The 25,023-nt window shown below is 38.6% G+C and overlaps 1 protein-coding gene across 1 annotated transcript in view; it reads left to right on the top strand.

The window, feature by feature from the left end:
- The window catches only part of nsmfb (NMDA receptor synaptonuclear signaling and neuronal migration factor b), a 36,406-nt gene extending 13,278 nt beyond the window's left edge, over positions 1–23,128 (top strand). The window contains exons 2-16 of the mRNA XM_061279875.1: positions 727–788; positions 1,152–1,895; positions 4,441–4,513; positions 5,071–5,076; positions 6,550–6,618; positions 10,897–10,949; positions 11,998–12,087; positions 12,626–12,753; positions 12,872–12,955; positions 14,230–14,263; positions 14,481–14,551; positions 15,021–15,100; positions 15,467–15,569; positions 17,814–17,889; positions 18,970–23,128. Coding sequence (XP_061135859.1) covers positions 727–788; positions 1,152–1,895; positions 4,441–4,513; positions 5,071–5,076; positions 6,550–6,618; positions 10,897–10,949; positions 11,998–12,087; positions 12,626–12,753; positions 12,872–12,955; positions 14,230–14,263; positions 14,481–14,551; positions 15,021–15,100; positions 15,467–15,569; positions 17,814–17,889; positions 18,970–19,067 — 1,771 coding nt within the window. The 3' untranslated portion in view covers positions 19,068–23,128. The remainder of the gene's footprint in view (positions 1–726; positions 789–1,151; positions 1,896–4,440; positions 4,514–5,070; positions 5,077–6,549; positions 6,619–10,896; positions 10,950–11,997; positions 12,088–12,625; positions 12,754–12,871; positions 12,956–14,229; positions 14,264–14,480; positions 14,552–15,020; positions 15,101–15,466; positions 15,570–17,813; positions 17,890–18,969) is intronic.
- Positions 23,129–25,023: the final 1,895 nt, after the last annotated feature.

Genomic DNA, 25,023 nt, shown 5'->3' with positions numbered 1-25,023 from the left:
CTCCCAGGAGGGCAAGGAAAAACTAAATACTCCTACTAGGGGAAATGAGAAAACTTGAGAAGAGACCACAGATGGATCCCTCTTCTAGGATGACCAGGCTGCAATGGACGCGTATAATATAATATAATATAATATAATATAATATAATATAATATAATATAATATAATATAATATAATATAATATAATATAATATAATATAATATAATATAATATAATATAATATAATATAATATAATATAATATAATATATGGATGGATACGTATATCATTGAGTGTTTCAGGTCTTGCGACATCAGACACTGGCACCTGAACGTGGGTGATCAGGGCCCGACTTGTGTCCCAGTACTAACCCATGGGTCTGCACAGCCTATCTCTGGTTTACTGTGAGCTTTACTCACAGATTTAATTACCCTCTGCTTGTTTCTCCCTGTAATGGTCAATTGGCCAAGGATTGTGTAGAGACAAAGTCCTGCATGTCAACTTTCATTGGCTTCCTCAATCCACTCTTCTCATTGCACCGTAAATTCCAGCATAATCAGGGGTTTTGAACCCTGTCTGGCTACAGCGATATTGTTGAAATGTGCTAGGAGTCCCTCATCTGTTTCCCCAGGTCAATCTTCAAGCTGAAAGGGATTCCCTTCTTTAGAGTGTGATGGTGTTAAAAAAAACTAAACTTGGGTTTTGACAGATAATGTTATGTTCTCTACTTATTGTGTCTTAACAGCGCAGCCAGAGCGTTTGGAGAATACGTGTCCAATCCCAATTCAGAACACCGCAACAGAGCAGGTAGGTGAGGTCATTTGACCATGTTGCTGACATAAATTAACATATTTTGTTTTCCAACTTTGGATGGTCACTTGTACTTTAAAATGTGACCATTTGTGCAACTTTTAATGAAGCCAAGACTTCTCATCCAACATCACTGACCTAATTTTACCAATTACTAAATCTTGTATTTGCAAGGTTGAAATCTGTTATATTGTAGAACATATTCCGTATCGTCTTCCATGTTGAGTTTGTAGTCAGGACAGTAGAATCCCATTCTTCAGTTGTTCTTTGTAGTTAACAGTATAATTTGAATTTTATGTTTATAGTCTCAATTTATATGCAATCACATTCACTGACTTTCCTGTTTCATGTTGTTTGTAGATCAGCTGTTATCTGACACCATCCCTGGCCATAGCTGTGACTCTCCAGACATCAGTCACTTGCAGAACAACAATCTGCCACTTCAGAGCGACTCTTTGCCAATAGCTAAATCAAGCAAGACTGGTCAGTCCAATTGTAGTGCCCAGATACAAGCCCAACCTCAATCCTACACAGTCAAAGCTCACGGACCTTCTAAACGTAGACTCTCTGCTGAGCGGAGCCTCTCCACAGAGAACCCACCAAGCACCAAAGACTCAGAGGGTTGTGTGACAGTGAAGCCAGCTAGGGTGTACACAATCACAAAAGAGGTAGTGATGACTCTGGGCCGAGGCAGTGAGGAAAGCCTGGAATTGGAGGTGCTGAAGAGCAGCAAGGAAGATCCACTTTCCCACACGCAATGCCACAACTCGTCTTGCACTGACCAGAGATCATCTGCCCGTGGTAGCCATTACCGTAGTAGTCATCACCGCAGTAACCATTACCATGCCCACCAGAATCAGGGAGGCCCTTTGTCATCATCTCAATCACTGCAGAGCTCTGACAGTGCGAGTAACATCCGAGACTGGGGCTTGAGGAAGGGAGGTTCAAAAGATGACAGCACTCCAGATTGTGCGACCTGCATTCGTGCCCCATGTCAAAGCCAGCGCTCCCTGGACCTGGATACCTCACCACGGAATGGGAGGAAGCACCTTAAGAAACTAGAGAGGATGTACAGTGAGGATAGAACATCTACTGATGACAAGGGTAATGCATCTTTACAGTCATGATTGCTCAAAAATGATAGTCATCCATCCAGCATTTTTCAATACGACTTACCGTTTTTTTCCGTGTATAGTGCGCAAAATCTAACGAATTTATTGTCCTAAAATCTGGGGTGCGCATTATACATGGGTACAAAAATTTTTTAATTTTTTTTTTTTTTTTTTAATTTCTTTTTTTTTTTTTTTTTTAGAAAACATAACCAACAACAGGACTGACCGACAAAGTCGTGGAACAAAAAGACAGGGTGACATTACCAAAGACAGGAACAGAAAGCAAACAGACATCATGACAGTAACACATGCAATGATCCGACGGTGAGCGAGGGGCAGACAGGACTTAAATACAAAACACGTTACATCGATTGAGGTGACACAGGAAGAGAGGGGCGACGCGAACAGAAACCTAGACACATAGCAAAACTGGGGACGAGACGTGACAAATGTCCCTCGAAATGAAACTTGAAATCACCAAGTTTTGGTTTCCAAGGGTGTTTTTATTCCTCTTCAACGTCTCTCCCATACAGAGCTGCCTTTTTCACGTCCGCACGCCTCTTTCCCGTGCGCGCACGGTGGTGCGTTTATGGGCAGTCGGAGAAATCAACGCCAACAAAAAAAATTACATCCAGCCTAGTTAAGACCAAAGACTATAAAAATGGGACCCATTGCCTCCCTGCGTGTGTGACGATCATTGGGACTTAAAAAAAAATAAAATAAAAAAATCATAAAAAAAAATCATAAAAATTGGGTGCGTATTATACATGGGTACAGGCTTTTTTCCAGCATCAGCATGCCATTTTTAGGGTGCGTATTATACATGGGGGCGCACTATACACGGAAAAAAACGGTATTCTGTTTGTTATCACGGGGAACCTGATGTCCGAGTTGATTTAGGATTAGAAACGCAGATGCAGGGTTCCAGACTAACATTTTTACTGGGGCACCTGACTTAAAAATTTCAAAGCACTGGAAGAAAATTTAGGGGTGCTCAATCTAAATTGACTTGCAAAATTAATATTCACTGTATTACTTATAAATACTTGCAGAAACTTTTTTTTTTTCAATTCACATTAAGACAGTACTTTGTGACTGACTGGTGATGGATGGATGGATGGATGGATGGATGGATGGATGGATGGATGGATGGATGGATGGATGGATGGATGGATGGATGGATGGATGAATGGATGGATTACAGTATTACATTTTCACAACAGTATATCACAATATAGGTAACTTGCTTTAAATGTGTCCTTGGCAAAGGTAATTGGAATGTTATACAGTAATCCTTCGCTATATCGGGGTTCATTTATCGCGTCTTCAGTACATTGCGGATTTATTCCCAAATAAAAATACTAAAAGAAATTCTAAATTGGCACGAAAGTTGCCCGCACGCCAGCAGAAGGCAGGGATTGCCCACACAATTGCAGTATGTACACTTGTACTGTTATGAAAAAAAGTTGTTATAATAATAAGCGTTCTAAAAACACATTTACAGTATTGTACCTTGTTATAAAAACATTCTTATCATAATATCCATCCATCCATCCAGTTTCTGTACCGCTTAGTCCCCACTGGGGTCGCGGGCGTGCTGGAGCCTATCCCAGCCGTCATCGGGCAGTAGGCGGGGGACACCCTGAACCGGTTGCCAGCCAATCGCAGGGCACACAGAGACAAACAACCATTTGCACTCGCACACACACCTAGGGACAATTTGGAGTGTTCAATCGGCCTACCAAGCATGTTTTTGGGATGTGGGAGGAAACCGGAGTGCCCGGAGAAAACCCACGCGGGCCCGGGGAGAACATGCAAACTCCACACAGGGAAGGCCGGAGGTGGAATCGAACCCGCACCCTCCTAACTGTGAGGCGGACGTGCTACCCAAGTGCTCCACCGAGCCGCCTCTTATCATAATAAGAGTTCTAAAAACATATTTACAGTATGTACACTTGTACCTTGTTATAATAAAGTATATATATAATAAAATATTATATTATAATAATATTATTATAATACTAAAAGAGTTCTGAAAACATATTTACAGTATGTATACTTTAGCTACAGCTACATATGTTACACGCACACACACGCACCCCCCCCACACACACGTATTATATTTATATTATTTATACATTATTTTGTGTATGTCATTTCTACTATTAATATAGTATTTACATGTTTGAAACTATTTGTTAATGTTCTAATGATAACATGTGCACTTATATGGTTTCATATACGTACATTTATTGATACACAAAATTATGTTAAATGTTAAAAATGAGAGGGTGACATGGATTTTCACCTGTCGCGGGTGGTCTTGGAACCAATTATCTGCGATAAACGAGCGATTACTGTATTATATATCGTAACCAATACAGAAAAAAATGCTTAATTCGTTTAAGAGCCTTATGCACTTCAGTGAAACTTATTTTGACTGTTCTATATTCTATTTTTTGTGATGACTGAAGATAATTCCTATAGCCGGTTCCCAAAAGAAAACATGTTCAGCTTCCTATTTTTTGTGATTACAGAAGATAATTCCAATAGCTGGTTCCCAAAAGAAAACATGTTGAGCTTTCAGACAGCAACTACCACCATGCAAGCGTAAGTACAACATTTCTACATTTCTTCTCCTTAAAGGTGTGTAATTCTCTATCAAGTTCTGGCGGTAAATAAAACCAGTTTCCAGATCATAATTAAATCCACGTTCTGTACTGTTCCATCGCCATAGTATATTTAAAAAATATAATCGATTAGGTGACAATTTGTGTTAGTGAGCACTTTTTCTTCGTCAAGATGATCCATTCACGGGTTTGCCCTATCTAGATGCTGTTTAAACAAAATGATTATTACCTTAGGCTGCCCACAATAAAATTCCCCAGTAAATTCTGCAGTTTTAAATGATCGATTATTTTTATATCCTGTTATTGACATAATGATCACATATAATTTGGGTAATTTGAACCTTTGGTATCCTATATGACAGCTCAAGTATGCACTGCAATAACCACTCCTGTTCTCCACAATACGTGACTTCCCCTATGAGCTGTTATGTGATGCAATTCAACCGATGCCTATTTATGACTTGGCTGGCCATGCTGCTAACTTATCTTCTATCTTGTCTTCTTTCTCTGTGGCGGCATTCCAAATCACGACTGTAGAATATCGTGAGTAATTTCTTCACCCACCCACACTCTTCATATTTGGCTTCTTTTTTGTTTCTCGTCAAGTCGAGCAACACCTTGAACCTTCTTCTGCATGTTTTCCACATTCACCCCAAGTTATTCAATTTATTGTGCCCTCAATAACCACATTTACTGGACTGAGTATTACCAACTTGGTCGAAGGTGCATGAATGGAACATAAAGCAACAAACTAAACCATTTTTTTAAATTCTCTCTTTACAATACAAATCAAGAAATACCCCAGTGATGGTAATAGACGACCTAGTTTAGTATATACTCAGTCCTACAGTATGACGCATGAAATGTAATGGTCAGCGCATATTTTTGCTTATTTGAAAGAAAACATTGTCACCATACAACATTGTAAAATAGGATTGGGGGATGTTTCATACGCAAATAGAATATGAAAAACCCAACGTGATTAATCTTGAAACTATTCCAGTAATAATATGGTGCCAATTTTCTAATCAGGCTGGGCAGTGATAATGTTCACTGTACAGACATTCGTTTCTTGTCCTTCCCTAGTAGTTTGGTGGCTATGAAGTTCATAGGTTTTGGATGTTCAATGAACATCCAAAACCTAACTGCAGGATATGACTTGATATTTGACACACATTATGTCAGAGCCATTGTTTTCCCCTTTAGAATAGACTGACAGGGCTCATTGACTAAGTTCGACAGTCATTGAAATGGTTAGGGTTAATCAAGTCTTAAATGAACTCAGACTCCTTCAGTCTACTGCAGGGATGTCAAACTCATTTGTGTCGCGGGCTGCATTGTAGTCATAGTTTCCCTTGGAGGGCCATTATGAATGTCAACACCTAATATTATATACAATAAAAGCTACACAACAAACTGATGAACAACTAGTTTTGAAAGACTGGTAAAAACTGATGATAAAGATGCATGGTAATAAAAATTCCTAGCAATATCTCTTTTTAAAAAGTGAAGACAATTTGTAAATTTTGTAATGACACAAAGTCGATGCAAAATTTGTCTTTGCGGGCCACATAAAATGATGTGGTGGGCCGTATTTGGCCCCCGGGCCTTGAGTTTGACACATATGGTCTACTGTCAAATACTCATAAGCAGTCCCCTTGGTATTAAACTTTTGATAAGGCACATTTGAAATATCTTAATTATAAACGCGTGTCTCTTTGCTACATTGTGTGTGCGTGTGCGTGTTTGTGTGTGCGCACGTGTGTTTTCGTGCTGTATCCTGCAATAACCTGTGCCTTCCATGAATAACTCTAAATACTTCATTTATCTTGACTGAACCTAAAATCACTCATTTTGCTCTTAAAAGCGTTCTTCAATCTTTGCTCATATTTTAACCCCTTAAACTCACTGATATGGGTCAGGTCACTAATATGGGTCAGATCACATCAAAACCAAATTTGCCCTACCGAACCCTTCTCCCCCTCGCACCAGCTTAACACTTTGACATTCTGGCAGGGCTTTCCGGGGCATTGCTGAGAAAAAGAGACGGAAAAGAGAGCAGGATGCAGCCACCGTGATCGAGAGGTACCATGTCCTGGCTTTCCTGTCCTGTCCTGTCTAAAGCTAAACCGTCCGTTAACAGCAACCCTGTCGCACAGCAACAAAATCATCAGATTGCCTATGAAATATTAATTTCCTCTATCCTTGAAGGAAAACGTTTTCCATGCTGCTTTAATGTACCACCTGTCACACCAGGTTTAAAGAGAAAAAATATTTATCATAATTTCCAAAATGTAAGATGCACCTAAATATAAGCCGCACCAGCTAAAATTAAGGGAAAATCCTGTTTTGATGTATACAACGCAATTATGAAAAATCCATAGATAAACCACTCTAAACTATAAAGCACAGGGTTCAAAGCTTGTGTTTATAATCTGGAAATTACAGTGCTTGTTTTATTAAGTTTTCCCCACATTAGTTTAAACAGTAGATGAAAACATAAATATAGCAGGAGCACATTTTCCTTTTTTTTAACACATAACATAACTGATTCAGTGCTGCAATTTTCACTCAATGTACTCCACACATTTGCCCTCTAGTTGAGTATCTACCCATCCATTGCTCACCAAGATTCATTTCAAAATACTATTAAAAGAAAAAAAACCTGGAAGTTCTTAAAATTGATATGTGATGAGCTGCAGCAGTCTTGGAAGACCTGACCTAAAGAATGGAAATGCATAATGTAGTGTGACTTTCTTTTCACAGCTCCCTCAAACATACTGGGTCAGATATCAGAAGCAATGTATATATATTTGAGCATTAATACTTAACAATTAAGGACCCAACAAAAGTCGTGAGGCAAAAATTACTGACATGAATCATGCTCAAACACAGAGTTGAACCTTTCAGATTCAGCCACCATATTTACATCGATATCAAAACTAAGAAGGTATTTACTTTGCCATGGAGAACTAATTGCAGGAACTAGTTCACATTTGTCGCTGGTATTATACTGACTATAATTACTAAGGATTAATTGTGTTGCTGGAATTTTCATCAAATGTGTAGCAAGGAGTAGCAACAAAACATGTGTAGTTTATGGCATCACAACAGTTGTTTTGTCTTTGGAGCTCATGAGTTAGACTGGAATTCACACACAAGGTAGTCCCGGTGAATCTTTGCATATACGTATATGATTCAATGTCTGCAAAACATAATAATAATAATAATAATAATAATAATAATAATAACAATAACAATAATAATAATTATTGTCATCATCATTATCATCATCATAGCAAGGATGGAATAGATGTGTTTTCAGTATGAAAGCATGAAAAGAGATACTAGTATTTTAAGGTAGGGTTGCATTGCACAATAGCACATTAATGGAGATCTGAGAAAGCAGAATCGCTCTATGTATGACATAATTGTATTTGAAAATTATAAATGGGCTGCTTTTATTTATTCCTGCTCTACCTTCAAGGTAGACAACTACCACTATGTCATTCTTGTTGTAGTTTTTGTCTTTGTATACTACAAAATGGAGATTTGAAGTCAAATAATCAAGACATGATTATTACCCACCTTGTGCCCGCGTGGGTTTTGCCCGGGCACTACGGTTTCCCCCTACATCCCAAAAACATGCTTGGTAGGCATATTAAGAACTCCAAATTGCCCGTAGGTGTGACTGCGAGTGCGGATGGTTGGGTGCCTTGCGATTGGCTGGCAACCAGTTCAGGGTGTCCCCTCGCCTAGTGCCCGATGACTGCTGGGATAGGCTCCAACATGCCCGCGACCCGCGTGGGGAAAAGCGGCATAGAAAATGGATGAATGGATGGATGATTATTACCTAACTGTCCATAGCTGATGCAGCTATGGCCAGCTTTCCCATTTAAGGTTTGACCTTGACAACTGTGGCTAAAGCAGTGCTTCTCAAATAGTGGGGCGCGCCCCCCTTGGGGGGCGCGGTGGTATTCCTGGGGGGGCGCGTGTGACCCTGGGGAACAGGCTTTTTTTTTGGCAGTACTAGAATAAAGTGTAATTGCGCGTTTACTACAGCAGGGGGCAGTGGCGCTCTCATTGTTACTTCTGTCACGTTTGCGACAGTGCAACATTTTACGACTTACAAGACAAGTTAGGATAGTCACGGTGGGGAGGGGGGGCGCGAATAGTTTTCTTCTTGCTAGGGGGGGGCGTAACAGAAAATAATTGAGAAGCACTGGGCTAAAGTAGCTCTGTATTTTCACTTTGTATCGCATCCTGTTGGGGCAATGCCTGTCTGTGTATGAACAAAAACAAGTTTGTTTGAGAGTATGTCACATGTCATATGTCAGGGAGTTCTGTTTCAATTTATTCAACCTGTCGAGAGAAAAAGAGTGCGCTTGTGTGTGTGTGTGTGTGCGTGTGTGTGTGTACGTGTGCGTACGTGTGCGTACGTTTGCATACGAGTGCCTAGCCAGACTTCAAATTACTGTGTTTTTATCAGCGAGGTGCATCTCATTCAGCTTAACAAATTATATATGCGTGAATATAAAAGACTAGTTTTTTTTTTTTTGCAAAGGTCACAGTAGACACATTGGCATGAATTTGACTCCAAACTCATTGTGTGGGAGTGAAGTGATTTTAAAAGCTCTTGTCACTCAGTAAAAAGTGTTTGCTGACTGATAGATCTTCCTCTCCTCTGACTCATGCCTCTATTTTAGGCTTCACATTCACGCCTCCCGCAATCAGCACTGGCATGAAGTGCCTTTGACTATATAGCAGCACGTCTGTCTAAGAATGGAAAAAATATATTAAAATTTCATTTGGGTGGCAACATCAGGATGAGTTTAGTTTCAAAAGGTCTGGGTGAATTGTTTTTTTATGGTCATGCAATTGCATTTCAACATAATTAGCTTATGTTCGACTATCCATCAGTCTTTGTCCGTGCAAGAATGCAACCCTCACTGGAATGCATGTCATCACGTCTCACGAGTAGCAAGGATGTCAATAAACAGCATGTGTACCATGGCTCGTTTTAATTTTCTCCATCTTTCAGAGCTTTGAAATTGTTATTACTCTGACTGATATGTGGTTATTGTCAGATGTCATCTCATTCTGAAAAGGACAATATTGGGATTTATTTCATGTTTCTGGCATTTGTGTAATGAACTACATCTTCTGAAAACCTACAGATGCAAATTTACTGGAAATGATTTCAGCAGTTGCAAAATCTCCCATTCATTTCCCAAATAGTAACTCAAAAATACAGCGAAATGTCATGATTGAACATACATGTGTCATTGTTTAACTTGCATAACACTGAACAATCACTTTCAGCCAAGTCATGATGAATAAAAAAACATTTTCAGGCTCTACATTGTTCCACTTATACCCCTCTTAAGGCAGAGCCTCTGGTCCATTTCTTTCTTCTCAAGTAGTTTTTATCTGGTTCAAGTATTGCCTTTAATGGAGGGGAAAAAATAAAAACACAGCATGGTTGCAATCAGATACAGTGATCCCTCGCTACTTCGCGCTTTGTTTATCGCGGCTTCATCGCGGATTTTTTTTCCAAATTGAAAAACAATTTAAAAGTCAAAATAAAACTTCTAAATTGAGGAAACATGTATCTCACCTTTAAGACAATGTAGTATTGCTCCAAATGATCGTTTACATTCCTTTAGAAGTCCGTTTTCGCGTGTCCGATGCACGATCGCGAATTAGCATCTTTCCGCTAACTCGTTAGCCTGCCCAGTACTTCTTGTTGTTGACCGTACTTCACGGATTTCACTTATCGCGGGTGTTTTTTTATCCGCGATAAACGAGGGATTACTGTACTTCAGTGTGCAGGTGCACACCCAGTAAAGCACAAATAGAAAAACACCAAATTTCCACACACAAGCACACATACACGCACACTCACACGCACACATACACGCACACTCACACGCACACATACGGGGAGAATTTTTTGATTGGACCTTATTGTTGACTATAATCCCAACATTTGACTCTACTTGGGCATGAGCATAGATCTTGAGACTTACTGCATTAGTTTAATAGAGTTTGATCTTGACTAGTCCTCACCTGAATCTTAATTCATTACCATACTGAGATTTATTTTGGACAAATTTGTGTTTTTTAGTTTGTGTAAGTGTATTGGCTAGATGTTTCAGTACTTGTGGTGTAATTGAATGTAGTTGTGTGTGGTCTTTTTCATTGTGGGTTGATCCATGCTACTATGTACACTATTGGCACTCACTTTTGTAGACCCAACAACAGTTGCATGGTGTGTTCATCTGCGTGTTCAAAAGATTTTACTGGACTTTTTTCACTGATATACTGACATCTGTTGTGTTTTTCTGTTCCGAAACATGATAGAAACTTCCGCAAACATCTTAGGATGGTGGGAAGCCGAAGGATGAAGGTCCAGAGTAAGTGAATATGTGTCAAATATTATATGTAATTTAGATTACCGTAATTTTCGGACTATAAATCGCGTTTTTTTTCATAGTTTGGGTGGGGGGGGCGACTTATACTCAGGAGCGACTTATATACATATATATGTTTTTTTTTCACTTTTTTGGGCATTTTATGGCTGGTGCGATTTATACTCCGGTGCGACTTATAGTCCGAAAATTACGGTATGTACAGTTTTATGTTTTTGGAGTAAAGGGATTCAGCCCAACTGCAAATAGCTAATTTCCGCCAATCATTGACAACCCCTTTTATTTTGCCTCCACTGAATATGGAAAATGCCAGCCTGGTATTTCAGTCATCTTAGTTTGGTTAGAAACATTTTTTAACATCGATTGAGGCCCGAGACAGCACAACTCTGTAGTTGTTAGCACGTCTGCATCACTGTCAATTCTCCATTTGAACAACTTTGTGTATATTTCGAATGCTGTCCACATGCTCAGATGAATTTTCTCTTCCCAGATTCCAAACTTTTTTACATAGGTGCTTTATGTCCCTTTGTCTCTAGTAACATTATAATATTTTGTGCAATGAATTTCCCATCTGAGATAGAGATGGTATGGTAAAATGAAATACTATAATGAAACTTGACTGTGAGAGACCAAGTACAATACGTGTCAGTACTTGTCATAGATACAGCATGTGCTATTGCATCTATAACTTCCATGCTGTGATAACCTCGCAGTGGTCTCGCAGTATCTTGGCAGCACTCCAGCACACAATTAACTTACCAAAGACTAAAGTCACGACCAAATATTCACTTTTTAACCAATGATGTGTTTTGTATTATCCTACTATTGCCACAGATTTATAGCAGAAAATTAGATATAACAACATTAGCTGAAAACACTCAAGACACATACCCATCAGGAACAATTTTGTTCCTCCTTGAATCACTGCAAAAGATTTTGCTGGATAGGACATCTGATTTCTTTAGGGCTCACTGTGCTGAGTGTAAAAGTACACGTGAGTTGTAAGTAACGGACTTTCTCTTGTAATCCTCAGCCTTTGCCGATCGCAGAGCCAAGAGCTTCAGCCGCTCATGGAGTGATCCCACCCCTGTCAAGCCTGACTCACTGCATGACTCCAGAGACAGTGAGTCAGCAAGCCTCTCCATCACTCTTGCCCGTGGACACACAAAGACAACACTTTTTCTATAATGCTTGCAAACACAAGAAGAATCTATTCAAATATTCCACAAGGACGATGAAAATGTGCTTACACAAACAAGATTGGGGCACTTACTTAAAATGCATATGTATGGAGATGGTAGAAAAACGAAGGCTGAAAATCCATGCAGCTCACTCGTAAGATCTTGTCAGGATAGTTTTAAATATCATGTCTAATAATAAACCCTGACAATCGCCCGCTGAGAAACTATGCTAACCTTATTTTCATAATTGCATTGACTGCTCGTTTGATCTTGTATTTCAATGTTTATTCTATCTGGTTCATTTGTATTGTAGATGCTTGCAACAGTCTTGCGTCATTAGGGAGGTTTTTTGTGAGCTCCCGCCCCCATTATTCTTAAATAAAATGACAGGTGCAGCACTTTTAAATGGCGCACATTCTCTTTAATCCCGTTTGTGTTCTCCTTTCATCTCACCCTTTTGTTCCTGTGTGTCTGAGCCAGGTGGTGATCTCCAGACCTCATCGGGGACCCTCAATGAAGGGTTGGATGAGGATGTTGACTGGGGGGATGAAAGAGAAATGGAGAGAGTAGCCTGTGAAGGAGATGACTTTGTCCCACCTAAAATCATTGTGAGGATCATAATTCACTCGTCACCAATGTTGTGATTGTAGGAATATGATTTGGATATAGTAATATAACATTACATTCTTATATGTCGCTCTCTGCATGTTTATTTGCCTCCCACAGCTGATATCCTCCAAGGTTCCAAAGGCTGAGTATATTCCAAACATTATTCGTAGGGATGACCCTTCCATCATTCCAATTCTTTATGTGAGTACAACTTAGTAAAAGTGTGACAGACCCGCCTTTAAGTCAATGTGCTTCAAGTTTATATTTCAGACTCAATGGTTCTACCATATTTTCCGGACTATAAGGCGGACCTAAAAACCTAAAATCTTCTCCAAAGCCGACAGTGCGCCTTATAGTCCAGTGCGCCTTACATATGGACCAAATTCCTAAATTTAAATTGGCCCGAAGCATAGTGTCATGAAATCAATCATAAGTGGCCCGCTGAAGACTATGAATCATGAATCAAAAAGACTATGGATCATTATTTCATGATTATAAAGTAATTCGTTGCGTCTGAAGTTGCAATAAAAAAGATAAAATGGAGAATGATTTGATTTGGATTAAAAATCTGACATGATGCATTAATGGTGCGCCTTATAGTCCGGTGCGCCTTATATAAGGACAAAGTTTTAAAATGGGCCATTCATTGAAGTTGTGCCTTATAGTCCGGAAAATACGGTAAGTATTTTGAACCTTGTGAAAACAAAAAAAAAATCATCCAACTTTATCATAGCGCCATAGTTCATTTGTTAGTCCAAACTAGACTCTACTGAAGCTGGCAATGATGCTCATTTCTTTCTAAGGGTATTTGGAGAAACGAGTACTGAGGGGCAAACTGACAAAAAAAAGGCAAAATATTAGACACAGCATGATGCCACAGGAAATTAGCAATTTTTGTCAATTACTTTGACAAAGATTTTAATAAAAATGTATTTTGTTCCTGTATCTATGTCAGTCAAATGAGTTTCTACTCGATGCCAGAAGGTGCACAATTAACTAGTAAAATCACTTTTTGCGAATTTTTTTGCTAAGTAGTGCACCGTGAATTTTTTTTCCAATGTGAAATATGCCTTGGAAATTCATGGCATTATAGCATAGCAGTTTATAGCATTCAAACAAAGCTGTTGGGACTTGTGTGATTTAAATGATCTTTTTTTTTCCATGAATACATACATGTATTATTTATAATGCGGGGGCATATAGAGCATGAGCTTGTCATTATTCATTCATTTACAAAAGATACAATACAATGATGGATAAAGGATAGATCAATAAAGTCCATCTTCTTGGGGATTGGAATATAGGCCGAAAGTTGATTTATTCAAAATGCTTTACTGCTAATTAATTCGTAACAGGCCACACACTCATTAAATTAAATATTGTTGTTATCGGTGGTGGCGTTTTATTAAAACGACATCTTTCATTGTACTTCTCTGCTCAATGTGGTGAAACAATGCCTGCTCTCCAATTTTCAGGACCACGAGCACGCTACATTTGACGACATCCTTGGTGAGTTTGACGTCCTTTGCAGTTTTAACACCAGGCACACTGCTGTATAAAGATGGGAAGGACAAGGTGCCATATTTCCACTTTTTGAGGCACCGAAATGATTCATTAGTTGACATGATACTGTCAAGGGACAAACAACATATGTGTTTCATCATTTGAGTGATGAAAAGTAACACCTCTCTCTTTTGCTTTCTCTCATTCACACTATGACACTCAGAGGAGATCAAGAAGAAGCTGACCGCCTACAGAAAAGGCTGCAAAATTTGGAACATGCTCATTTTCTGCCAAGTGAGTGACAGGATGGGCAAGATTTTAGGAATGTCGTGACATTATTGGGGCATACGTGACATACAGTGTTGTTTACTTAGTCATCGTATTGTACCGGGCAGCCATGACAGATGATTGTTCCACTATACATGTTATTTAGGTATAAATATACTGGGTTTTTTTCAGGTTTCAGTTATCTTTGCACTGTCAAAAAGGTATATTTGCGTGATAATCTTAAAAGTACTGCTGGTTTAATTTTGACACTTACTATTAATGTTAAAAATAACTTTTTGGCTCCTGCTATTTATGAGCATAACGAGTTATAAAAAGCTCCATCTGAAGATATGCAGTCCTCTGTTTTGTGTTTGTTTTCCACTGTCAGACATTTTGAATGGTAGCAAAACAAAGAATATGTATATTCCATACCACTTTTTGTGTCGCAACAAAGATGGTTGCCCTGTGTCATGACTTAAAATGAATCCTTCCCCAGGGAGGACCCGGTCATCTGTATCTACTGAAGAATAAAGTGGCTACCTTCGCCAAAGTAGGAAAAGAGGAGGATATGATCCAGTAAGCATTTGAGCATTTAGATATATTTTATATAAATGTATACTATACATCATCTTACATCCAAAAATAAATGTTCTATATATTTTAAATACACTTGACCTGAGTATTGTGCTTAAAGAAATATGTTAAAAATCTGAAAGAATAGGAAAATAAACAGTTAAGTGTTTTGCAACATTAATACAATAATCTTTATTGCATCACTCATCATGCAATTGCATCAATCATAAAAAAATTTGAGGCATTTACTATAAAAAAATGATTCAATTTTCCTCAGCCTTCTTTCAAGCTCTCTTTTCTGAATTGCCCCGCTGCTCTTGACCCTGCTCTTGATTGTTGTTGATTTTGTAACCTCTCTTCTGCATGTAGGTTCTGGCGGCAGCTGGGCAAGCTGATGAGTAAGCTGAACCCTGAGCCCAACCTCATCCATATCATGGGCTGCTATGTTCTCGGCAGTGCAAATGGAGAAAAGGTAATCAGTCTTTGTGTCGTGACTAACACTTGAGATTCCACACGCACTTTTGAACATAAAAAAAGTGCTGCAAATGTGTGCATGCACAGAGTGTGCTGAGAGTGCTAATACAAACATGCTATGTAAATGCCATTATGCTGTGAACAGCAGTGTGACAATTATCGGGCAAGCTGTTGGTTTCAGCTCTATAGCCCAGAGGCTTACTTAAGAAAATTATGTATTTGTTTTTTGTTTGCTTGCTTGTTCGTTTGTTTATTTTAGGAACTGTACAGTGTTGTGTGTCATTTGTGACCAATGACCTTTTAATGTCTTGGCTGCCTAGTTACTGTTCTTATCCTGCTGTCAGGCTCCCACGTGCAGGGGAGTACTATGAGGAAGCCCTCTCGCACACATACACTGCACTTTGAAATGACAAGAAAACAGACTCCTTGACGCCCACCCATTTCATGGACTTTGTGACCTTTCTTGCAATTATGTGCTCCTTACAGTTATTTACACATTCCCCCAGATCTCGCAGAAAAGGACGTAGAGCAGGCAAACAAGCAGGTGGATCGCTTCACAGCGAATCAGGCAAACTGGGAAAAGAACAGAGTGCAGGGTTTTTATAAGTGAGTTAATAAGCCTGGAGCGGGTAAGGTGTGGCTGAGAGAAATGTGCGTCGCAGAGGGGTGCTGACCATGGTGCTGAAAGAACAGCGAGAGGAGCACGTTGAAGAAAAATAGCTGACCTGGTGCTGATCACACAAATGCGTGACAACATATAGAAATTCAGTACATGGTAAAAGAGCCCAGAAGGAGCAGGCTGAAGCTCATAGACGCTTACCTTACCACACATCGTGCACTACAGTACGGGTGTCTCAACTTGTTCCATCAAGAACCGCATATTAACATGACAAACAAAAATATCACATGCAGTAAAAATAAAAATAATTTTTTATCATCCATGCAGTACAGCTGTCAGTTGTTCATTCTCAAAATATAAGTTGCAAAGACTCCTGGAGCTAAATATCTTTAGTTTATTTACTACTATTATTACATACATTATAGTTTTTTTTTTTAATGAATGTATATTAGCAGCACTATTTAAGTCATTATCTAGCTTGCTAGATGTGTGACCGACGGGCTGTGAGTGGGAGTGATCGTGTCGGGGGAGAAAAGCTCCACAGCTGCCTCTGCTCATTGGGGAAAGAAATCGCAAAATGACAACACTTGTTGTTTCTAACAAAGACAAAGTTGCTGCGGATTGTTGTGACAAATTTAATGATGTATTTGTTCAAATGTGCTCCATGCTCAACATTTGTCCTCAGCAATGAAGTTGTTTGCATTTCAAGGTGGCCCAAGGAGAAGCTCATGAAAAAAAATGTGGACGTAACTTTTCTTTCCTTGAGGCGTTCACCTTCACTAAATGACACATTGATGTTTCAATTGTTTATAGCAGCATCTTCCAGGAAGGTGACAGTCTGGGATAAAAACAAGGAATATTAATGCATTCCTCACTTGGCTGCCTAATGTCTGTGTAGCATCGTTATAGCAGCTCAAGATAATCTATTGTCTTGGAAGAAAACAGTTACTCACCTGCATGGACATCCATCATCATGCTTTTTGTTTTGTTGACTATAACTAGCTGTACGACGTTAATTTGAAAACGATGTATTTATGTTCCAGAATGAAGACGTGATATTAGCACTGTCATAATTGATAAATCGAGTCGCTGCCGCCTGTGCGTGCTCCTGCAAGCTCAGCTGGGTCGACGCTATTAATAGCGTGAGCTGTCTTCAGATGACGCAGCTTATAACCACGCAATCAGCTTGTCACGTTTTGGGTGGAAGGGTTAGTGTGGTAGTAGGCAGTTAATAGGTGGACACAAGCACAGAAAAGCAGACAAGGAATGCTGGAAAAAAGTTATCAAATTATAAATATTCCAAAATACAACGTTAGACACGTGACAATGGACTATATATATATATATTTACTTTCAGTCGCTTCATTTTCACTGCATGAACTCGTGTCATATTTGAAAATGGTGACTTTTGACAAATAAAGGGCAGCACTGTATGTAGTGTAGGCTAAGCAATAGGGCTTTCTATTGATGACATAAGCATAGATCAATGACCTTTACAACGACAGTTCATGCTGCTTGAGGACCACCAAAGTGTTGCTGAGCCTCTTCTATCACAGCCATCCCTGCATAATCACTTTGTTTTTATTTAAAAATATCTTCTCCATCTGTCCTCTCTTCTTGCAGTTGATTCAGACTTTGAAGAGGCTGATGAGACCATCCTCTGTGGAATTCAAGTCCCCTCTGGAACTGTCAGCACAGGGTGAGATCATTTTACACCACCACGCGACCAGTTTGTAAACTGCACAGCCATTTATTACACTATTTTTATCTCTGTTTCGGAATAACCGCATTTTTTTTCTCTGTTTCGGAATACCTATAATACTTGTGGTTTGTCAGTTGTCACATCCCTGTGTCGATCTTTGTGTCCATCGTGCCTTAATTTCCTTTTTTTTACATTCCTGAACTTAAATACTTTTAAGATCACTCTTGCCTTGCTTTCTTGTCATTGGGTCCTCAACCCTGCCAGACTTTAACAATCAGAGAGCAAACTATTTGCATCCTAGACAAGCAATGAAGCAGTCAAATATCCATCAAATGCCCGTTTCAAAATAAATACAGAGAGTGTTGATTTGTCTCACAATTCCAACTGGTGGATTTTCATCACTGTCATTAGTCAGTGTCAGGAAGCCTTTCTATTGATGAAGAAAGTGCATTAGGGAGTGTGAGTAGCATGAACTCTGGTGTGCCACTTGCACGTCTCTCATCTATCTGTCATTTTTCACAGCTATTAATTATTCTCTCAATAAAAATGTCATTATCTTAGGATTTCTCAAGCCTCTCCTCTTTCCTCTTTTAAATCCTATTTCGGGAGTGTCAAAGTGTACAAAGCGCCATATTGTGTATAATACGTTATTTTTCACTTGAGCACTGACAAGTTTACTTTAAATGTTTCCATTTCTGTATTCTCGTCTGTGAACTGTCAACACTCAGCGTGTGTGTTGTGTTGCCTTTCTGCGCCACTCATCAGTCATCCTTTATTTTCCCATGATTGAGAGGTGAGACTCACAGCTTCATCAATAGACCTGAATGTGTGTTTTCTGAACAATATTTTAGGCTTGGAAATTTTTTTTATTTTGTTTTGTGGAACCCCTGAGACTACCGCCCATTACCTCTCCCAAGGAAAACAAATAATCGTCGGACCTAAATAATGAAATTAACCATAATCTTATATTTAACTTGTTAATGCTACCTTACTTTGCAAGTGCAACTCGACCGTGATGGAGTCGGCTTCCCCAAAAGTTTTCTAATCGGCATGTTTTGATTTTTCTTTTCTCTCTAGGTAAAGAGATGATTGAGATGTACTTTAACTTCCGCTTGTTTCGCCTCTGGAAAAGCCGCCAGCACTCGAAAATGTTGGACTACGACGACCTGCTGTGATGATGAAGCTCCATTTTCTGGCTTGTTGGTCAGTTGTCTCATACCGGAGCCTATGTGCTGTGACGGAGGCTGTGGACTGGCCCTCAGAGCAGCTCAGAGGTAGAGTCGGAGCAGCAGCACCAGCTCAGCTGGGATTTATTGCTCTCTCCTGAAGGGACAGAGGGGCCGAGTAGACTCAGCTTCCGTGGGTTACCCTCTCTCCTCTATCCACTTACCCTTCCTGCTAATCTTTCAGAGAAAGTAGAATGAGAAAGACAAGTAAATGGGTAAGAAGAAAAGGACTTTTCATCTTAAGCCCAATTGTGTCAGAACATTCTAACTCTAGTTAGATTTTCGACTGTGTGGAGAAAGCTTGATCATAGAGCGGCAGAAGAAAACGCAGTTCCTTCTTACTGAAGGTGATTTTATTTTCTCACCTTTAAATATCCTTTTTAAGGTGGAGGCTTGTTTCATTTCTTTAAATAAGCAAGTGCTTATTGGAGCATTGGAGAATAGAATTCCCGCATCTCTCTGCTGTTATTAAAAATGAACTGATATTTAGTCTTATTAATAAATTAAATGTAACTCTTTTTTAATGACTTGATAACCTATGTATTTGAATTTAGTACAGACTGTTGTAGTAACTCAGGATAAAGCCAGTGTTTGATATTTTGACTTTGATTCACTGCTCATATTGCAACATTTGGTCCTGAGGCCTTCATACAACACACACGTCATGCAGGATGGTCCAACTGTTAGAGTTGGTCATTTTCTACATTTTTAGACCCGTCTTGCCAGACAAGACAGTTGTAGTAGCGCTCTATCTTGTGTAGCATTACAATATTATATTCACCTGCTGCAACAGCACAAACTATTTTTTCTGGAGCTGTTCAGCGGGTGATTTTACATGTGTTTATATTGCATGCAAGTTGTCAACACAGTTCATAAGCAAGTGGTATATTAGTAGATCATCACACTAATACTTTTAACTATCGGATAGCATATGTGAGTTTCAGTAATATTTTTATGAGTTTGAGAGTAGCCTCAAAGTGAGGAGAATCTTCCTGGCTGTTATTTACAACATATTTGTGATTAATAGCAAATATAACAAATCTACCCTAAAGTTAAAAGTTTTGGATTGCCATTTTTAGAGGGAAGCACCAGCTTGTCTTGCGGATAAACGCATTGTCTTGTGCCGTCCATATTACACATAGCAGAGGTGAAAGCCTATTCAGCCAAAGTGAGATGACTTGCAGTAAGTTCTTCATGTTACACTTGGGCTTGTAGTCGACATGATCAAACATGTTTTCTAACTGAATATTGTACATTGTCTAGTGAATCTGTTTTATCCAGCAATGCCTTGTGTACAGCTGAAATAGTCGGTGTTAAATGACCAACTACTACTTATAGAATATTGTGAAATCAAAGCTACTAGATGGATTTACTTATAACATACAATAAGAAAAAGTGTGTAGCATAGCGACTGATGTTATCAGGCAATTGGTGCTGTGTCAACTACAGTGACTTTGATGGTACATTGCTCTATCTCTTCTTGCTGAATATAGATTATTACTTTGTCTCTATTCTACTCTTTTGATTTGATTGCATTTTGTACCCGTGAGGGAAAGGAGGTCTGCACCTTTATTTAGTCGATGCACATATGCGGTATGTATGCACTCGAATGGACGCTTATGTTGGATGACAATGAAGAAATGCAAATGTCTGGTTTGATTCCCTTTAAAGTGAATGAATGACAATATAATATGATGCTGTAACAAAAACTTCTTTTTTATGTTCCTCAACATTGACACTGTCCACGAGAGTATTTCTTTAAAACGTAAATTGTGTATTGAGTGTTGCATATTCTGAAAATGTGTCAATGATTCTACTTTTGTGAAGTATTGTTGTACTCCACTGGTTTGTGTATTTAGAAAGACAAAAAATCCACAATAACTATTTCATTACAGGTATTCATTGTGTCAAAAAAGTGTGTTCCCACCAAGATTTTTGTACAAAAAGGTACTATTTTCTTTTAGGTCTCCAGATAACTTGCTGAGAGTACCCAATTTTTGTTTTTCTCCTACGCGACCAGTGTTGCCAGTGATGAACGACGGCACATTACTCCAAATTAGGAACGGGTTCCTCAAAATTGGCGGTCATTTTAAGTAACTTGTAATCTAAGGCACTACTGTTTCATTAGTAGTCTAACTACAGTTCCTTTTAAAAATATTAACAGTTACTTGCTTACTTAGTTACTAAGTCAAGTTTTCTGTAAAGTAACTTTACTATTTCAAGGTCACTTTGTCAACACTGTATGCGACAACAAAAGTATCATTGCTCTTTTTAAGCCAGTTATATGCATATAGATGACACAGGGACTAGAAAGACTTGCGCTCCTGGTCTTGGAAGTAACCTTGGTTCACACTGTTTGACTATTTGATGATAAAACTTGTGTTGGATCAGTTATTAGATTGACATCCTGTTTCAAGGGATGTAACATTAGAGACACCACTCACATTGGCAGTCAAATGTTTAGCTAAAGGTTTTTAGTGAGCTTGTTTAAATCAAGTAATTATGACCAATTTTGTGTTAATCTATACATTGAGTAATGTCACATGGTAATGTTTCTGAACAAAATGATCCACTGCCTTGTAGTTTGGGGTATACATTTCGGGCAAAGCTGAAGGTGTTTGTTTTTTGTGTTGTTCGGTTTTTGCATATTGTTATGTCAACACACACGCTTGTCTTGTCAGTCTTTAGTAATAGAAATAATCTTTGCTTCGCTGTAATGTGCAAACTAAACAATTGTCAATATATATTCATGTTATTCCTTCTTGATGAAATGTGTGTTCACAAAGTCTAGAATTATTATTCCATAGCAATACATCGACTGAAGCCACGTATAATGATTCCGTTAATTAGCATTTAAGAGTTATGACATTGTCCAAGACCATTTTTCATTTCTGATGAACAGGAAAGAAAGATTAAGAATTGTCTTCAGTCAGCTTACTGATGCCTTTAAAGTCAAGCCTCAGAGCCCAATGCAACTATCAGTGCAGCATCCTGAATTATATGATCAATATAACCCTGCTGCTGCAGGTATTGATTAGTAATAATAATAATTCTGACAGAGAAAAGCCGAACATCATTTTATACAATTTCATTAGAGGCCAGACAAATCGGTTTGATGAAATTATTTACCCATTGGACAAAATGCCAACATGAATTTGTGTTTCTTAAATGTATTTTGTGACTATTCCTTATTCATCATTTTATGACGCAAGGGAACATTATTAACATTGTTTATGACCGTATTTCGAGAATAATCTAAACCATAATATACCCAACTACAGCAACTAACAACTGTAAAATACTATACAATTATGTAGAGTTAAATAGAATATGGTGAACATTTTTGTGAATGCCTCTTTAAATGTCTTCACACATTCTTGTCTCATTCTCAGCTAAAATATACACATTCGCCTAATTGGAAAATTACTTTAACTCAAAATTTGGCCAGGGTATGAATAATTTGGGCTGTTGTACATGACAGAAGTAACCATCAATATATAGAGTTATTGAAAGATGTGTCACATCACGATTAGATACATTTTAAGGAGAGGACCAAACGTAATTCCAAAATCGTGTAAACAAGACCCTGGCGATCTTATTGGATGTCTCTTAGCAAAACATGTGCAAAGTAATGCAGAACTCAATGTCCATAGACTCATAGGACAAGTGAAAATATAAATCAAACTGCGCTTCACTTCGATAGATCCATCTAAAGACTGACCTTTGAGCATTTACACGGGAACACACAGATCAATCTAACACAAACAGAAATGCCTGCTTGTATGGGTTTAGCATCACTGTCATTGAAAAGCCAATGAGTAGAGACAATGTGTAGGGAGACGCAACAGCTATTTCCATTATGTTTTCATAAACTGTGATTGAAGATAGAAAATTGGGTAGCTCACTTTTGAATTCCTATTTTGATTGAATATATGGTGTCTATGTATTGCATCTGAACATCTAGAAGAGCAATAATGCATTGGTAAATGTGCATAGTTGGTGACTCCGTGTGAAAGACATACTTGTTGATTGTTCATTAAACTTCAGTTTCACACAGTTTGTCATCTTGTCTTGTTCTTGATGAAGTGGTGCCACAAAATGCACAAAAAGCAGACTGCCCAGAGTTTTTCATCTGAGGCTCATTGAACTGAGGGTACGATCATCGCTGATCATCATGTCTGATGACATGCATGACATTTGTTTGAACTCCAAAGGTTTTTGCGATTGTGGCATTAAAATTGCATCAGTAACACTGGTACCCAGGAGGGTATTCCAGAATTGCTGTTGTGTTGAGCACACTTTCTCGATGTTTGGAGGGGTGATGGTAAAACCACCCCACTAGTGTAGGACCTTTGTACCACAGATGAAGCACATTGATGATGACGTAAGTCGAATGACGTCGGATGGAAAACATGTCTATACAGCAGGTTGTTCAAATTCCCAATGTCTTACATTGCGCCGTTTTCCCTGAAATGTTATCGTATTCAAATGAGATACAGTCAGATTTGCTGATGAGACCTCTGAAATGTGATGATTTCTGTGAAGATCTAATTTTCTACTCAGTCAGATCAAGATGTTCTGTGTATATCATTACTAACCTCATAATTGGATTCTACACAAGCTTCATCCTCCTCCTGGTGTTATGAGACCATTAAATCAGTCCAGCACAAACCTGATTAGCATTGACCCATATTTTACTTCTACGTGATCATCAGCTGTATACAGCGAACCACAATAGCCACCACAAAAGTGGCGTCTTTCCTGTAAAAATATTTTTGATGTCTTGAGAGTTAATTAATTTCAAGCTATTTGTGAATCATGATTCTTGTCATGAGTAAAGGTCGGATAACTACAAATCATTTTTTTGTGTACAGGTGTGTTTGAACAAGTAATAAAAATATTAACTGGTTAATAATTCTGATCAATCTCAGTTGGCCTCAGCTTGACCAACATTTCTAAAGTGAATGACATAATGTAACCTCTCGAGCTAATATGACCTTTCAACTCACAGCAATAATCAATCCTTAAGAGTCCTCCTGCTCTGTGGGATGTGCTCAAGTAGCATAAAGGTCATTCTTCGATGTCTCCCTCAACCTTTGTTTGCGCATTAAGAAATTTGAATTACAAATCTTGGCCTTGCATTACCGTAGGAAAGTGTCAGTGATTAATCACTCATGTTTTAATAATAAAATACATTGATTTAGTAGATTAATGCATTTACTGTGGACCATGCGGCTTTGAGGTCATTTAGCCTAACATAATTTGAGCAATTTTAAGCCTTTATCATCCCTCTTAAGATAAGTCACGAAAGGCCGAGAGTCACCAACGTGGTGCCCACCCAAAGGACTATACAAGAAGCCCATGTGTCTTTTCCAAAAATTGCTCATCAGTGATGGAACATTGTGAATTTCTAGAAATTATGTGTACACTGATCGATTGAAAATGTAAACACTAGCAAAGATTTATTGAAATAAAGTATTTTGTGTTCATATTTATCCGTTTCGTTGTGAGAAATCATTAGCATAAACAGTTCTTTCGCATAAATATTAGGACTTATTAACTCATTCACTGCCAATGACGGCTCTAGACGTCAAAGATCCATTTTAACTGAGATGGCAGTGAACGAGTCAATAGTTAATAGGATATGATTAAGGGTAATGTGAGCAAATCTCTCTCTCTCAGATGACCAGTGAATCAGTGAAAGTATCAAATTAAATTCACGCAAATGAATGTTTTCTGTATTTTAAAACTTGTCTTAGAACAGAATATACTATTTGAAATTGTTGAGGACGGCATTCACCCCAGCTCAGGCATCCAATGAAATGTGTTTACTTGCTGTGAAATGCGCGACATCACTCTTCGGCAGCAGAAGTCCATCCTCATTTAAAATGGTGCGCGGGTGAGA

This window comes from Syngnathus typhle, linkage group LG5 (assembly GCF_033458585.1).
Source record: "Syngnathus typhle isolate RoL2023-S1 ecotype Sweden linkage group LG5, RoL_Styp_1.0, whole genome shotgun sequence".
Classification (NCBI taxonomy): domain Eukaryota; kingdom Metazoa; phylum Chordata; class Actinopteri; order Syngnathiformes; family Syngnathidae; genus Syngnathus; species Syngnathus typhle.
This window is presented reverse-complemented; position numbering and strand designations above follow the sequence as displayed.